The following is a 16598-nucleotide window of genomic DNA, read 5'->3' on the forward strand; positions in this document are numbered from 1 at the left end:
TATATTGTGACATTCTAGTCTCCACACATTCACCTTTTTGCTTTACTGAAGTATTTGGCATTTCTGATGTTTTTGCCACTGAAGATTCTTCAAGAACTTTATCTGCTTCTAAGGTTTGAGATGGTGCACGCAGTAACACCAACCAAATCTTGAATAAATTCTGAATAGCTAGTAAATCAGAAGAGACATAACAATTGCCATTGTTTTTGTTTGTTTTCATAAAAAAATTAGCACCTACTCATCATCCTAACTCTCGAATTTTTTTTATTTTAAAAAACATGAACTAAAAAAACAGTTTCTCATAATTTACACAAATTTTATAAAGTAAAAAAATCCACAGCAGTAATAGGTAGTGGCTGAAGTCCCCCCACCTTGAGTGTGTGTAAAATATTGTAACTGGAATAGGTAGTGGCTGAATTCTATAAAGATTTCTTAGCTTTCTCTGTTGAAGAGTTGTAACTGGAATCAAACTGACACACATATGAATCCCTTTTAATCCTCGAGATAGAATCTTGATTTCACATAAAATAATGTACATGTAACCATGAAAGCAAATGCATCACTGGGTTCTTATAAATAACAATTTCATCAACAAAGCCAAATAAGTAGTACAAGTGCTAATTAGTTGAAGTCACTCCATATAAAATATCTGCAGAAGAGTACCAAAGTTCGCTAGTCAAATAGATTTAGTCGTAGGTCTCTCTCTTAATGACCATCTCGGTTATTCCACATGTGCAATGACAAATCTCTTCTCTTGTTAGTCCATGCATCTGTAGGATCAATGCTATCAACATAATCGAGGTTCTCCCCTAGCTCTTCACCTTCTGCAAATTCCCCTAGTTCGGTGTCAAGTTGATTCTCGATAGGGTCGTCATCCATTTCACGCCGGATAAAGTTGTGAAGAATAAAGCAACATGTGATTAGCCTGATTTGAACCTGTAGCGGATAGAAGCTAGGACTCCTTAGTATACCCCACCGCATCTTCAGTATGGCAAAAGCTCGTTCAATGATATTGCGCGCTTTGGTGTGTCTCATATTGAAGAGCTCCTTTGGATTCTGAGGCACATGTGCGGCAGGACCCCACTCTTTAAGATAATAACGCACTCCTTTGTATGGTGTGAGAAAACCCTCGCTATTAGCATGTGCATTATCACATAGGTAGTATGTGCCTGCAAATAAAAAAAATTTATTGGTTCAGTAACAAAACAGAACATGATTTGGCAAAGCATCGTAATTGATGCTTCATATTCGTACCTATGGGGACGCGCAGCCCATGTGGCCTTGAGACTGCATCGCGGAGAACCCTCGAATCCCCGGCCGATCCTTCCCAGCCAGGAAGTACATATGTGAACCGTAAAAATCTATCACATGCAGCAAGAGTGTTGGTTGATATTTGCCCTTTCCGAGAACAGAACCTGGGTTGGTCCTCAATGGGCACTCGCACATTTATGTATGTCCCATCTAATGCTCCTACAGCACCCTATACAAACAACACCATTTATTATTATTCACAACAGCAAAAAACAGGTGATTGTAAACGTAGGAGCAAAAACAAGATGTTGATAGGTTATTTTACAACAAAACAACAATCCAACACCATTGAAGAACAACAAAACAAATAATAATTTACTCCTGCCAATAAAAACATAAATGTTGAACGAATTAGGTTATGAATAAACAACAAATTTATTCCATTAGCTCAGTGAAGATACTAACCTTGAACCACTTCCAACGATGGTCGGTGCAATTATCCGGGACAGGTTCTGGCTGGACAAATAATGTTTCATGGAGTTTGAGAACACCACCCAGAACATTGTGCATGTATCAGGACACTGTATGTGAGGACCTTGTGAATTCAAAACCAATAATTCTAGTTTTCTTGTGATGGGATAAGATGCATAAGAACATAGCCACCTGCTCCTCAACCTTTATGTACTTGGAGTCAGTTAGGCCGCTGTATTGGCGAAGAATACGGCACAAGCGACCAAAAGCATTCCCGTTCATGCGCATATTGTCAAAGCAATATCGGTCTGAAACTCTTACAAGCCTATCCATATGCTTGACTTGAGTTGGAATTCTATCAACAAGTACATATCTCCCCCTCAACTGACGAATATGTTGTTTCCTTCGGGGTAAACCGATGAGGGATACAACCAATGTCAATAGGAGGAGCATGTTCATTTGATGAGATTGAATGATTTCCTCCAATAAAAGTAGTAACTGAGTACATGTTATGCGGCGGCGCTTTATCTGTAGAAACTATAATTAGAACTTGATAATTCATAGAAGAAAATTTTGGGAACAAATGCAGAGAAAGTTTTTAATTCAAGATGTGATTTTTAGACATCAGCAACCACAACACACCTCACCATTTTAGACATCAGCAACCACAACACATCTCACCATTTTAATCCAAGATGTGATTTTTATTTTCTTCTCAACTTTCTGTCATAATCTCATTGCACTAATCTCTTAAACAAATCCAATATAGACACATGCAGTAAGATTAGACAAAATTCTCCTAATTTAATCAACCCCCAAATCTGTTAACACTCACCCTATTGAAATACAGGGTGATGTGTAGCAACAGATGCATAATTAGGGCCATGAATATTGAAAATCTCTAATTTTGGAATCACAACCCCAGCTAGCTCGTATGAATGGTTAATGAATGAGAGTGAAAGCGCTATGCGATGCTTAATCGAACTCTCCGCCATCAGAACTCCTAGAGTAAGAAACTATGTTCTGTTGTGTCTGTCAACTGCTTGAAGAAATGCCTGAATCGGATAATTTGTGTACAATTGTGTGCAGAGTATTTCAACTCCATGGATGAACACATTTTTCCATATACTCGAATTGAAACTGTTCTTCAAATTAATATATGTACCTTAGCTTTTTTCTCACATAACCACAATTAGAACCCCGACGGACTAGTTAGCCGAAGGGGGATGATAAGGGGGTTACCTGCTTTCGCCGGGCATCTACGGCGTCCATCGCCTGTGGAAGTCGAATAATCGACGTGATGAAGATCTATACACTGCCAACTGGAAATTGTGTGGAAGAAATGAGAGGAAGAGAGCTAAACGACGGAAGGATATGGGTAAAATTGTCTCCAAATTTCAATCTAGGTTGCTGCATCGGGAAGCGTGCCTTATCTCAATTGAAAAGAGGTATTCAGTTTCTCACTGAACTAGGATACGAATCTCAAAATTTTTCGGGCTAAGGTGTTTTTACCGGGTCATGTATAAAAATCGATTTTGTAACCAAACAGAAAAATAAACATGGATAAGGGCCCATATATACCCTTTTTTAGTTATTCAAGCGCCCCCTAATTGTGATCATTTGTGTATCGCACAAACAATAGTTTCAACTTTATTATCTCTCCACCGTAAATATTTTAGTTACTCCTTTTGGACGTGTATTTTATGGGTTTGGATTCGCTCTTGTCTATTCAGCCACCAGAGTGCTATTACATATATATAAGTAATATTACTATATTGATATTTTATTAACAACACCCATGTTGTGGTGCTATTACATATATATAAGTAATATTACTATATTGATATTTTATTAACAACACCCATGTTGTGGCTGAATGCAGAGTAGTGAATCCAAACCCTTACTTCATACCTTATCCGTCTTGAAATTATTTTCATTTTAGTCTTTACTAAAGATCTTTTAAAAGTAAACCTCATAATCTATTTATACTACTTCTGTTACTTTTTCTCTTCCTTTCTCGTACCATCTAATTTTCTCTCTATATCTCTTATTATCAATTTATCTCTCTTACTTTACTAATTATATACTTCATCCGTCCCATAATAGATGACATAATTGGAGAATGACATAAAATTTTAGGAGATGTTGTTTTGTGTGTTAAGTGGAGAGGGAAAATAATATATTTATAATAATGTGAGAGAGAACTTTTTGCTAAAAAAGGAAATGCGACATCTTTTATTTGACAAACTAAAAAGGAAAGTGTGACATCCATTATGAGATGAATGAAGTATTAAAATTCAAATCGTTTCAAAAGTTTCTATTTTTTCAAAGATGGAAGTAGTAGTTAAAGTTTATATTTTTAATATACATTTTTTTGAATGAGTAAATTAGGTATAATAAGCATTTTCGTAATTTTATGTTTCCCAGTAAAAAGAGAAATTAGGTATAATCCAGGTTGACGAATTGAATTTGGCCTCACTTTCTTGGTTTATTAGGGACACGAACTGTGGATGAGTGAATAATATTTTCCTTGCATACTTTCAACTTTCTGAAATACGAATGCCTAAAATAGTCATAAATAATAATTTGCAAACCCTAATTCAGAATTGCATCCCCAAATATGTGCATAGCTGTGTTCGCATGGAAAATTCACCCAATCCACCCCCTCATTTTATTGCTGAACAGAGACGAGTACTACAATCGGTCTGCTCATATTTCCACACATTAATTTCTCTTCTGCTTTCTTCTTCCTTGCTGTTGTAAATTGTGTACATGACAGGCCGACGACGCCGTTGGGGTGGTGGCCGGACGGCTTAATACTCGGCGGAAGAGATGAGCAGGCCGGCGGAACCTGGATGGCTTGCAGCAGGGATGGGAAGCTTGCTTTTCTCACCAACGTCAGGGAACCCTTATCCCGTTCACAACTCAAAAGCAGAGGTCATCTCCCCGTTCGCTTCTTCACGGTAATTCAATTTAATGAATCTTATGTTCAATTTGCTTCAGCTCGATCACAGTTTAATTGAATATTGAATTTTCAATTGGCTATTATTGTGCTAAGACTGCATTCTTTTCCAGAGCGGGAAAAGCCCCAAAGAATTTGGTGAGGAGGTGTTGGCAGATGCTGATGAGTTCAATGGGTTCAATCTAATCGTAGCTGATCTTTGCACCATGAGCATGGCTTATATTACCAATAGGCCTGTGGATGGTGGTCTCTCTATGGAAGAAGTTTCTCCAGGTATTCACGTGCTCTCCAATGCAAAGCTCGACACGCCCTGGCCTAAGGTTACATATTCCTTTCTTACTCACTGATGCTTTATTTCTTCTTCAATCCCAAGTCTAACAATACATTCTCAGGAAAGGTGATGTTTTTAAAATGAATTGCAATAATTTTATTTATTCCATTAGGTCTGGTCTGACACATGATGGAAGAATGGTTTGTATCAAGACTAAACACCTGATTTTATTGATCTTTGTTTAACTTGAGACACTCATAATATCTGCTTGTGGCTGAAAGATCTTACTTCTTCTAACCTTATTGCCAAGATATTACAACTGCTGATTGTTTTGCATCACTAATATCTGCTGAGACAACGCATAAAACTATTCCTTTACCTGTACATTTCCATTGTATAATGATTTATCCTGTGTATTCTTCGCTGTGTTAACATGTTTAACGTTCCTTAAGCAATGGCTCGCAGGCTCAAAGATTACGGCGTGGTTTTGAGGACGTGCTGGTAAAATATTCTGAGACAGAAATCTCACTGAAAGAGATGACTAAAATGGTAATGAACGACACCACTAAGGATGATAGCGAGCTCACTGGCATTTACTCTCGGGAGTTCGAATACCTCACGAGTTCCATTTTCGTGGAGGCAGACACAGCTTCGGTAATACTTTGTGCATATTATTTTGTACTATGATTTTGGACACTATGAATGCATTAGTTGATAGCACTCAACTCAATTCACAGGGACGTTATGGTACGCGAAGCACTTCCGCAGTGGTTCTAACAACCGACGGAGCTGTATCCTTCTACGAAACGTACCTAGAAAATGATGCATGGATGGACAATACAATAAACTTCAGTATTCAAACCGATAAAACTGCACCTTAATTTAGCCAAGCACAAGCTGTCCATATATGATCTTGTTATCCTTCATTTGTACTATATTAGTTATCGATACGTTTGCCTTTTAACCCATTCATTTCTGTATTTATGTTTGTTCTTTACTTGGTAGCATTAAATCTTGTTGTGGGTTGGTAGCTGAGCAGAGAGATAAAGGAAACAAGAAACCACAAGAAAAGGATTGATACATCATATGCTTATTCAGATAGTAGTACCCAAAAGTATTACCTCAGTTATGACAAGACGGAGGAGAGGGAGTACAATAAAACAAAAATAATACTCCATTCGTCCCAGATTAAGAGTCACTTTTTATCATAAAAGTTAGTCCCAATTTAAGAGTCACATTTAGAATTTTCCATATTTGGTCATACAATTTTACCCCATTCTTCATCAAAATTACTTAAACATGTCATTATCTATATTAAAATAAACCAAAAAGTAACCCATCTTCAACCACCTCACTTCATTTATTACATACTCCATCATCTCACTTCATTTATTACATACTCCACCATCTCACTTCATTTATTACACACTCCACCATCTCGCTTCATTTATTACACACTTCAACTCTTCCTTAAAACCCGAGCCATAACAATAAGTGACTCCTAAACCAGGACGAAGGAAGTAGTAGAACAATTAATGTTACGTGCTTTTGAGTTGAGTGCCACATTCCTGGCTGAACTGCACATGCTCTCTTAACTCTCTTGAAGCAAAATAATGGATCCATTTCAAAGGTCCACATAGTTGGAGATTTGAAATTCTTACATCTTGTACAGATACTACATTGGAGATTATAAATCCTTACATCTCGCATATAGACTACATTGCTTCATCACATGGTCCTAACTCCTAACTAATCATGCTGGTATATCACTTTCGACTATGAGGTTCAATCATTAAACAAAGGGATCAAAATTTCTTGCTCAGAAATAAACAAATAAAAATAACATTCTATACTGAATCGACCCGTTTCCGTTTTGCAGATGTATTTTGGTGATCGTCTTTGAATGTCCAACCAGGAAAATCCAACTCTGAAAACAGACAAGCGGGAGTCGTTTTGTAGAATGCCAATGGCACCTGTTTGACCCTTCGCCTAATCTGTAAGGTTTCCAAAACAATTACTAATAATGCCTTTACACCAAAGAAAATAAAATAACGCCCCCGAAGTGATTCAGAAGATCTTGTGAAGCGAATTAATTACCTCATCACCAAATATGGTTGCATATGACCCCGAACTAAAATCGCTTACTGCAATTTCAGGAATTCTGCTTCTTACAGCCAAATCATTCACCACAGACAAAGCGAATCTGATCAAATGAGACGAATACAATAGTCAACAGTAGAAAGAAAGTTGAAGACATGGCCAGGATACAGGCAATAGCAGTAGACAGAAGACAGTGAGGGAATTTAGTGCAGACCTTGACACCGGAGGGCTGCAATGATGACGAAGAGTGTCAATCTCCCAGAGAGAGCTTCCTGCTCAGTCATTGCAACAATTATATCAGTTTCCTATTAATAACATAATCAGCTATGAGCGAAATGAAGTACAATTCAGTTCACATCCTCGAAAGGTTTGATTCAGGGAATAAGCATCACATGGACATTTAGATTAGTGATTAGATCTGATTTGCATACCATTGCAGACTTGAACTGTAAGAGATTTGTAGTGATGTCACTTAGTTTCTAAGTATATCATAAGTTTTTATCATCTTTAGCTTTAGATTCAATCCATTTCCAAAAATTCATGTCATTTCAAAAGATGACTAAGTTAATAATTGCGCCATAGACTCAATTTACAAGGTGGTCATGTGGCAACATAACACAGCATGAAAAGTGTAACCACCTTGGATATATTGCAGCATCAGAAAGGGTGGTATTAATATTTTGTTTTTATTGTTCTTATGATGTTGAAATTTTATGTTTTTAGATGGGTGGGATGAGGGCTTGCAGGTTTCTTTTTTTCAATTTTCCTTGGTTGGGGGATAAGATAAAGATTTTATTGCAGCACTTGAGAACTATGTGAAAATCAGAAACCCCAACTCATTCTCTGAACAAAAGAGAGACAGAATTTCATTTAACAAAAGATAATTAGAACAGAAATAAAGAATATCAATAAGAAGAAGAGCAAATAACAGCAGGCATATGTGGCAGTAATGTGTATATATACAAGCAACACAAATAAAAGAGAAAAAAGCTTACTCATAGCATTGGTATTTTTGGGATCATTTTCCTCATTTTTGAAGTGATCCATTCCTGGCTTCTCTTCAAACAAATCCTTGTTCGCGCCATCGGTACTGTTTTTTTTCTTCCGAAGTATCTATTGCAGTATCCAGACCCATTTCCTACACAGTGGATGTATTATGCATCACTAAATGGAATTGTCAATAAATTTATGGAATGCACAAGAATGGGCTACATTGAAAAATACTCTGCTCTATGCAAGAGTCTAGACATGAGGATGGATTCTAAGGTCAGTATCCTATCATACAAACATGAATGATAGACTATTACATGCTTTAGCAGTCGAAAGCTTGTATAGGTAGTTGAAAATTTCCAGAGATACTTCTTCATGTCATGGAATGCATAAATATCTACGTATTGTTTAAAACTGCTTACAGTACTAAGTTTTCCAGGTTTCTGGCCTGTTCATTCAGAAAAGCTATCATACAGTGCACAACGGTTATTGGCTTGCATGGAAAAAAGGTATAAATTACACAAAGTACAGATCTCCACTGATATATAACAAACAATGGGTAAACAAAAGGAAAACATGGTTGCTCTTACCCTGTGCACCAGAAAATTAATTGAAGGATGCCTTTGTAGAAGGTTGTGAACCAAAACAATGATGACGAGTGCTCCTGAAGGTGGAGCAAACAGTGCAAGTCTACTCAATTTCTTGCAGAAAGCAGCAGCAAGATACGCTGGAAGCAGTGATGATTTCAAGCACGAGTCCAACAGCTGAGGATAACATATTAGATAAATTTGAAATTAGCACTATGGAGATGTCTGGTAAGAACAACTATTTACAAAGAGTACAAAGGCATTAAACTTTTCCACTGCATCAGGCATATTTTAAGCACACATGCAAAGCTAGGAACAGTTACATTTTTTCACCATAAATTAGAAAAACAGCACAAACTTACAGGCTTTTAAAGTAATTTCATGAGTTCTCAAACATATTAGCTAAAACCTTTTTATCAAAATCCCACCAACTAGACAGCACAAACCATTCTTTATTTTTAATAGCAAAATGGCAATGATCCTAGTGAAAGTATGTGTACCTAGTACCTAGTTCATAAGACCTGGACAATTCATCCATGTAGCATATTCTAGGGGTCCTTACGTATGCCATGGAGATTTTCATTCCCGTTGTGCAGCCCTTTTTGGTTAAAAATGAATTTGCTAAGTTCTTGAATACTGAAATTCTTAAAGGGGTTCGCAAAATAGTCAAAGAGGTTCATATAATCAACTTTACGTAGTTTTTGCTCATCATTACCATGGACTGAAGTCTAAAAGCCATTTTGGGTGGTCACCTCAGTTACATTATCAGGGGACTATCTTATAAACTAAGTTGTTTAATCGAAACATCCTAAATAGTTTCCGCAAGGTATTTTAGTAAGATGAACAAAATTATAAAGACAAGGAAGAAAAGGGCAGTAGCTTTGAAAAATTGCTAGTATTAGCATATATCAACATTTGATATCTCATATACATGCCTACAACCATTACTCTTCAACATCTCTAAAGATGAGTACAACTTGGCCATAACTACTCTCAAAGAGTTCAACAACCAGGCAGTGGCTAGCTTAAAAAGATTCATACATCAAATAAATACAAATTCAATGAGATAGTATATCACTTACCTGGAAGAATTTTGACCTATGTTTTGCCATAAACACAGAGGGTTCCAACAGCGCGTAAAGTTTATTATAGAAGTTGGGGTACTCAAGGCCATGCTGTGTCATCAGTATAAACAGGCTGCTGAGAGCCATGACACTCACAACACCACCTATGTCATAGGATCGCGTCAAAAAATCACTGCAGATGAACACCACCACAATATTCATCAAGTATGAGAAATATTGATTAGACAAGACCTGACAAAGTATAGTGTAATTTACCATAGCATGATTGGGTTTGAGAGGTGAGAAATGACAGATTGGTGAAGTGTTACAAGAACCTGTACATGAAGTAAATATATAAGTGGAACTGGGATATCCATTTAAAAAGTAAAAACAAAGAAAATAGTATACAGATTTGGTGTAATTCAGGTCTTAATGTGATATCGCAATGAATTTAAAAAATTAAAATGTAAGAAAATAAATAGACAAAATAGGTTAAAATATAAAAAGATAATCATAGAAGGATGTTAATTATTAATAAAACTCATTGAGCATCAATGCATCTTAGACCATCCACAATAACCGCCCAGCGACCGCCCAGCCGAGCGCCGGCGCTGGGCGGTTCGCTGGGCGGTCTATTGCAGCCGCCCAGCCGCTGACTGGAGAGAGAAACCGCGCAGCGCTGGGCGGTGGCGTGGCGCTGGGCGGTCGGCTGGGCGGTCCTTTCGGCGCTATTGCAGCTCCCGGATCGCCCAGCGCACCGCCCAGCGCGAAAATTAATTTTTTTTTTTCCGAAACACTATATATACGCGCTTTGCTCGTCATGCGATGGTGGCGACGGAGGCGACGACGACGGAGGCGACGACGACGGAGACGAGGAGTGAATTGTCACTCTTTTTTATTAATGTATTTTTTTTAAAATTAATGTACTTTTTTTAATTTATTGTACTTTTTTAAATTTTAATAGTATTATTAAACTTTTCCCGTATATGTCTCGTAAATTGAATTCCGTATATTGTGTGATTGTTAATTATGTCATTTTATATAATTGTTATTAGTGATGTGGTTGGGCTATTTATGATGTGGCTAGGCTATGGCTGGGCTATTTATGATGTGGCAGGAGGATTTTTAGTGCTGATGATATGGCAGTGGCTGGGCTATGGCTGGGCTATTGCTGGGCTATTCCTATTGTGGATGGTCTTATAAACCAAAATGTTAAAGAGCAATGTATTTGAGATTAAATACTCCCTACGTTCTTCTGTAATAGAGGCATTTCATTTTACACACTCATTTTGAAAAAAAAATAATAAATCAGTGTTATCAATCTCGTATGGCGGCTTATCGTAGTTCGCCTAAAAACCGCCACATGGATATGGCGTATGGCGTATTAGTATGGCGGATATGGCGGTCAATTAATTAAATAAATAAAATAATATTTATTATTTATACATAATTCAAAAATTGGAAAATAACAAAAATATAACATCTAAAATCTTAAAACAATTAATAAAGCATAAAACACAGCTCTAACCAGTGTTGTTAGGGTCGTAGGTCGCACCAGGGCGATTGAGTGAAATATCGGGTCGCGGGTCGACGAGTCGAACGGGTCGAGAGACCCATGAATCGGACACGCTAATAGTGCACAAACTGCACAACATGCTGAACTTTTATTTTTATTGACCGATCATTGCATTTTTTTAATATAAATAAATAAATAAGTTATTTGTGCTCTTGTTATAATATAGATAATGTATTTATAAGAGAAAGGGAGAGATGAAGTACTACTTGTGTTGAATATTAGTACTAGTGTTTGTGAGTAATGAGAGAGAATGAGAGACTCCCTATTAATTATTATAGGATAACGTGCACTAGCAGACCTGCACAACTATTTAATAAATCATTTATGTAATATGAGAGAATAGAAGACTGCCTATTAGTAATTTATAGGAGAACGTGCACCAGCACACCTGCACAACTATTTAATAAATGATTTATGTAATCTAGAAGAGAAAAAGCTATATTCCATTTATTAGTAGTACTAGTATTTAAATATTATGGGACTGTTCATCTTCTTAAATTTCCTTTCTTCTTCATTTGATGCGACCCACAGTGTCGACACTGGCTCGACCCAGTCGCTCCCGCCGACCCAGCCGCGACCCCGTTTCTCGATCAACCCACCCAAGTTGGGGCGGTGTTGGCTGCGACCCGGGCGATCGGAGCGACCCAAACGACATTTTGACAATACTGGCTCTAACATCCATGTTTCTTGCATAATGACCCATTCCTAAATGCAATACACACGCAATGTTGTCAAATGGCGGATATAGCGGTGCTATGGTAGCGCCATGTTGCTATGGCATTTCCACCACAGAACGCCATGCCATAGCGCCATGGCGCCGCCATATCCTCTATTTGATAACATTGTTTTAAATAGTTAAAGTAAAGTAAGATAGAGAAATTGTAGATTTTACTCTCTCCTCACTTTAACTATTTAATATCAAGGGAGTATTAAAATGAAAGAATTCAATATAGAGCAGTTCATGGACCCATTGACATTCATACTTAACCTTACCTCTTTGTAAACATCAAGAGGAAGAGGCAAACTGAGGAATGAAATCCATGATTTAGTAAACTTCAGTTTCATTTTCTTTGCAACATTTTTGGAAGATAAAACCTGTAAAGTTCCAATATTGGGGATGTTTAGTAGGGAGAAGTGAAACATGTATTTTAAAGATGCATAACCACTGTTCTAAAATTCACCAGAGAACTTACTTTGTCATTGTTTTTCCCAAGTAAAGTTCCTGCTATATGCAGAGAAGAGGAAACAACATTGTTGTTAGCAAAAAGTTCACTAAGATGATTAAGATGCATTGGAAACTTGCAAGTAACTGAAATGCTTGCAGAGTTAAAATATGTGTGAAGTGCATGCGTTCAATGCTTCTCCACATTAGGAATGTCAAAACCAACAAAATGGGGCAAGTACTAACATAAAAATATCAAAATCTGTTAATTTAACAAGATATTTGTCACAACAGTCTTTGTTGGATAGTGAATTGTTACAACCAATTTGGCATATTTTATCTAATAGACTGGCGATTGGTCCAGCTTATCAACAGAAGAAGAGGAGTGATGTTTTAACTGACTCTTGCACCCTCATAGTGTTTCATGCAGTCAGAAAATAGGAAATGGCCACCTCAATTCTTAAATCAGAATAAAGAAATCAATGGAAGTAAGAGAAAAATTTCCCATCAATTCAAATGCCAATTTAATGAAAAGTTGCATAGTACTTAAAATACTGCGATACATCAACCACAAAACTCAAATGACATGATAAATTAGCAATGTGACCTGAATCGTTCCACGTCTCTAACTTCTCCTCTACAGCTTCCATCGGTTGGATGCAGGCTAATAACTTATACATCTTTTGAATGGAAAGCTCAATGCTACATATACAACAGGAAAATAAGTATAAGCACATAAAGAGTTAAGATTATATGAAAATAGAGAACATGTATCACCAAACACCACCTTTCAGCTATCACATATCTTAATCTAACAGGTGATAAATTCCCTTTGTTTTCCAGGAGTATTCTTGAACTAAAATGTAAAACTCTTTATATGTATAAAGTATCAGTATCTTAGAAAATTAATCTTGCATCATATGCAAGTCCTGCAGGTAATGGATTTTCCACAGGTACAGAACCAAAGTTGAAGAGAGTTTTAGCATGTTAACATTTGCTTAAAAGGAGGAGAAACCAGGTTCTATCTTGACTGACAATGTTTAATGCTACACTGCTAGTTGGTGCATGAGCTATGTGGTGCATGGGCATGTTCTTTGTTACTTATAATTAGCACCTCTTCACTCTGGCCAAGGTTGTAATGAGACATGAGGGGGAAAGTAATGTTACTTATAATCACCTTTACTGACTATTCAGCATTTTCTACCAAATTTTAACTTGAGGAAAGGGAAATAGTAACGCTGAGCCATACATCAGTAAATAACTAAATGTTCTATAGAACTGTTCAACACATGTTGAAAATATAATACTACGATTTACCAATTCCAGTCATTTCAGACAACAACTTACATGAGAAAACATTCACTAACCTTGGTCTTGAAACCAGATCATTCACATCCTGACTTGCATCTTTGTTTTCTGTCACAGAGAACACAATTATATTAACCGAGAAAACAAATATGGCTCTATTAAGGCCATATGATACCACTAGTCCTATGCCCATTGATGAGTATCATAATAGTATAAAGAGAACGGACCTTCTTTCTCCAAAGTCCGAGCCAGTTTTTCAAAGGAACTGCAAGTGAAGAGCCTTTACAGTACAATTGTACCATGAAATGAGGTTCGTTAGAAAGTATATTCACATGAGGGGAGGAGAGAAAATGCTCCTAAAAATAGGTGCAACACTTTGAGCAATAATGAAATCACAGGATTAAAAATGTGGAGCTTCTTCCGCAGTCAGTATACTGTAAAACAGAATTCCAAATGTGATCATTGATAGCACCATTGGAAGAGCTTTAGCTACACATTACATCTTTTACTTATAATGTTACTCGATATCATTTGTGCAATTGGTCGAAAGATGTGCTCGAGAAATTTGGAACTTACCCAACATCAACGTAATTGAAATACTTCTCTGATAGCATATCCAATACAATGTCATCAACACACAGTTCAGACCTAACCTTCAAGGATAAGACCATTCAAAAGTAGATATGAATCAACAAACATGGACTTAATATGAATTTCAAATGGGTGACAAAAGATTATGAAAAAGAAAACAACCATAAATACGAAAGAATATGAAACCAAACTTACAATAGCACAGAGAAGCTTGTGATAAATAGCAGTGTTTAATTTTCCCGCATTGCCCACTTTCACAAATTCCATTATTGAATCAAGCACAACTTCCTGCATAAAATAGATTATCAGTCATGAAAGAATTGTAGAGCTGATAAAGTCTAGGAAAAAAATTGATGAGTAATTGTACCCGAAGTGCACCGTCGGATTGGGAGGAGACGACGAGATCAACGAGGGAGTGCGTGAGCTCGTCGAACTTGGAGCGAAGCCACGTGAGGTAAATGAATTCAGGGTCGGGGTCGGGGTCGGAATCGGGATGGCTGGATGAGGAAGAAGGGAGCTTGGGGATGAGAGGAGTAAAGAAGGAATGGAGAGAAAGGAGAGATTCGAGGGCGTATTGTGGCGGGGAGTTGGGGTTGATGAAGGTTAGGAGAAGGGGGTGAGCTCTAGAGGTCAGCAACTGCTGTCCCATGGCTTTAAACTCGGATAGACTATGCTTATTTCTCTTCTTTTGCTTCTTCTACGATGCGACGGACGCCATGGCTGCAGGTTAGAAACTGGTACTGAGGCGCCCAGAGAGAGAGACGAATGGGTTTATGGGTTTAGCGGTTTTGTTGTTAGGGATTCGAATCTATGTCGGAAATACGGCTTTGCCCTTTTGCGTTGTTTTCTTTATTTTGTATCCAATTTCTATCAGGCCCAAATTACATTTTGGGCTGATTTAATCTGAGCCCAAAATAATTAGTTCGATTCTAATTTGTTGAGTGGACCCCAATTACACACTCCAACGTATAAGAGTAGTAAAATAAAGGGATAACTGCTCTAAAAGTCACAAACTTTGGCCGAATTCCGGTTTTTCCCACGAGCCATAAAACTGGCGTATAAAGTCACGAACTTTGCCGGGTTGCTGGTATTTCCCAAGGTGACCCGACCCTGTGTTTTCCGGTAAGTAAGTGTCCCACGTGGCATGCCTGAAATCTGACGTGGAAAACGCCGAAAATTCATTAGCCCTAAAAGTCACAACCTTTTCCTATTTTCTGATTTTTCCCACGAACTTTTCACATTCTCCCGTCGCGATTTCTTCTCATGAGAATTCTGTTGTAATCCAATTTCAATTTTTTCCATTTTAAACGATCAATATTTGGTCAATTTTGATTGAACTTGGAGCGACGCCACGTGAGGTAAATGAATTCAGGGTCGGGGTTGGGGTCGGAATCGGGATGGCTGGATGATGAAGAAGAGAGCTTGGGGATGAGAGGAGTAAAGAAGGATTGGAGAGAAAGGAGAGATTCGAGGGCGTATTGTGGCGGGGAGTTGGGGTTGATGAAGGTTAGGAGAAGGGGGAGGTTATTGACGTGAGCTCTAGAGGTCAGCAGCTGCTGTCCCATGGCTTTTAACTCGGATAGACTATGCTTATTTCTCTTCTTTTGCTTCTTCTCCGATGCGACGGACGCCATGGCTGCCGGTTAGAAACTGGTACTGAGGCGCCCAGAGAGAGAGATGAATGGGTTTATGGGTTTAGCGATTTTGTTGTTAGGGATTCGAATCTATGTCGGAAATACGGCTTTGCCCTTTTGCGTTGTTTTCTTTATTTTGTATCAAATTTCTATCAGGCCCAAATTACATTTTGGGCTGATTTAATCTGAGCCCAAAATAATTAGTTCGATTTTAATTTGTTGAGTGGACCCCAATTACACACTCCAACGTATAAGAGTAGTAAAATAAAGCGATAACTGCCTTAAAAGTCACAAACTTTGGCCTAATTCTGGTTTTTCCCATGAGCCATAAAACTGGCGTATAAAGTCACGAACTTTGTCGGGTTGCTGGTATTTCCCAAGTTGACCCGACCCTGTGTTTTCCGGTAAGTAAGTGTCCCACGTGGCATGCCTGAAATCTGACGTGGAAAACGCCGAAAATTTATTAGCCCTAAAAGTCACAACCTTTTCCTATTTTCTGATTTTTCCCACGAACTTTTCACATTCTCCCGTCGCGATTTCTTCTCATGAGAATTCTGTTGTAATCCAATTTCAATTTTTTCCATTTCAAACAATCGATTTTTGGTCAATTTTGATTGAACTTGGAGCGAAG

At 37.7% G+C, this 16598-nt stretch overlaps 2 protein-coding genes, 1 long non-coding RNA gene and 1 pseudogene across 3 annotated transcripts; 2 read left to right on the forward strand and 2 right to left on the reverse strand.

Moving 5' to 3' along the window:
- Positions 1 to 490: 490 nt before the first annotated feature.
- LOC121762894 (putative nuclease HARBI1) lies at positions 491 to 3247 on the reverse strand. Its single transcript, XM_042158909.1, has 4 exons — positions 2965 to 3247; positions 1717 to 2250; positions 1255 to 1480; positions 491 to 1169 (listed from the first exon to the last, which is right to left on the reverse strand). The coding sequence occupies exons 2-4, from the start codon at positions 1819 to 1821 to the stop codon at positions 706 to 708; spliced, it is 795 nt and encodes a 264-aa protein (XP_042014843.1). The 5' UTR covers positions 1822 to 2250; positions 2965 to 3247; the 3' UTR covers positions 491 to 705.
- A 1006-nt stretch (positions 3248 to 4253) lies between these two features.
- Positions 4254 to 5952, forward strand: LOC121762954 (transport and Golgi organization 2 homolog). Its single transcript, XM_042158983.1, has 5 exons — positions 4254 to 4425; positions 4502 to 4685; positions 4798 to 5004; positions 5421 to 5609; positions 5693 to 5952. Exons 1-5 carry the CDS (start codon positions 4343 to 4345, stop codon positions 5834 to 5836), a joined length of 807 nt encoding a protein of 268 aa, XP_042014917.1. The 5' UTR covers positions 4254 to 4342; the 3' UTR covers positions 5837 to 5952.
- Positions 5953 to 6555: 603 nt separating this feature from the next.
- LOC121762953 lies at positions 6556 to 15065 on the reverse strand (annotated as a pseudogene).
- Positions 6588 to 7258, forward strand: LOC121762955. The gene is made up of 3 exons (XR_006042320.1): positions 6588 to 6716; positions 6835 to 6951; positions 7112 to 7258. It is a non-coding gene; the product is annotated as an uncharacterized LOC121762955 (long non-coding RNA).
- Positions 15066 to 16598: the final 1533 nt, after the last annotated feature.

Source organism: Salvia splendens, chromosome 13 (assembly GCF_004379255.2).
Source record: "Salvia splendens isolate huo1 chromosome 13, SspV2, whole genome shotgun sequence".
In the NCBI taxonomy this organism is placed as follows: Eukaryota; Viridiplantae; Streptophyta; class Magnoliopsida; order Lamiales; family Lamiaceae; genus Salvia; species Salvia splendens.

Bases quoted from the DNA above. Each gene is read 5' to 3' on its own strand.
- LOC121762894 (XM_042158909.1), bottom strand. From the start codon at position 1,821: ATGCACAATGTTCTGGGTGGTGTTCTCAAACTCCATGAAACATTATTT. The intron at 1,481-1,716 runs GTTAGTATCTTC...TTGTTTGTATAG, and splicing joins ATCGTTGGAAGTGGTTCAAG to GGTGCTGTAGGAGCATTAGA. The intron at 1,170-1,254 runs GTACGAATATGA...TTTTATTTGCAG, and splicing joins TGGGCTGCGCGTCCCCATAG to GCACATACTACCTATGTGAT.
- LOC121762954 (XM_042158983.1), top strand. From the start codon at position 4,343: ATGTGCATAGCTGTGTTCGCATGGAAAATTCACCCAATCCACCCCCTC. The intron at 4,426-4,501 runs GTCTGCTCATAT...TGTACATGACAG, and splicing joins AGAGACGAGTACTACAATCG to GCCGACGACGCCGTTGGGGT. The intron at 4,686-4,797 runs GTAATTCAATTT...ATTCTTTTCCAG, and splicing joins TCCCCGTTCGCTTCTTCACG to AGCGGGAAAAGCCCCAAAGA.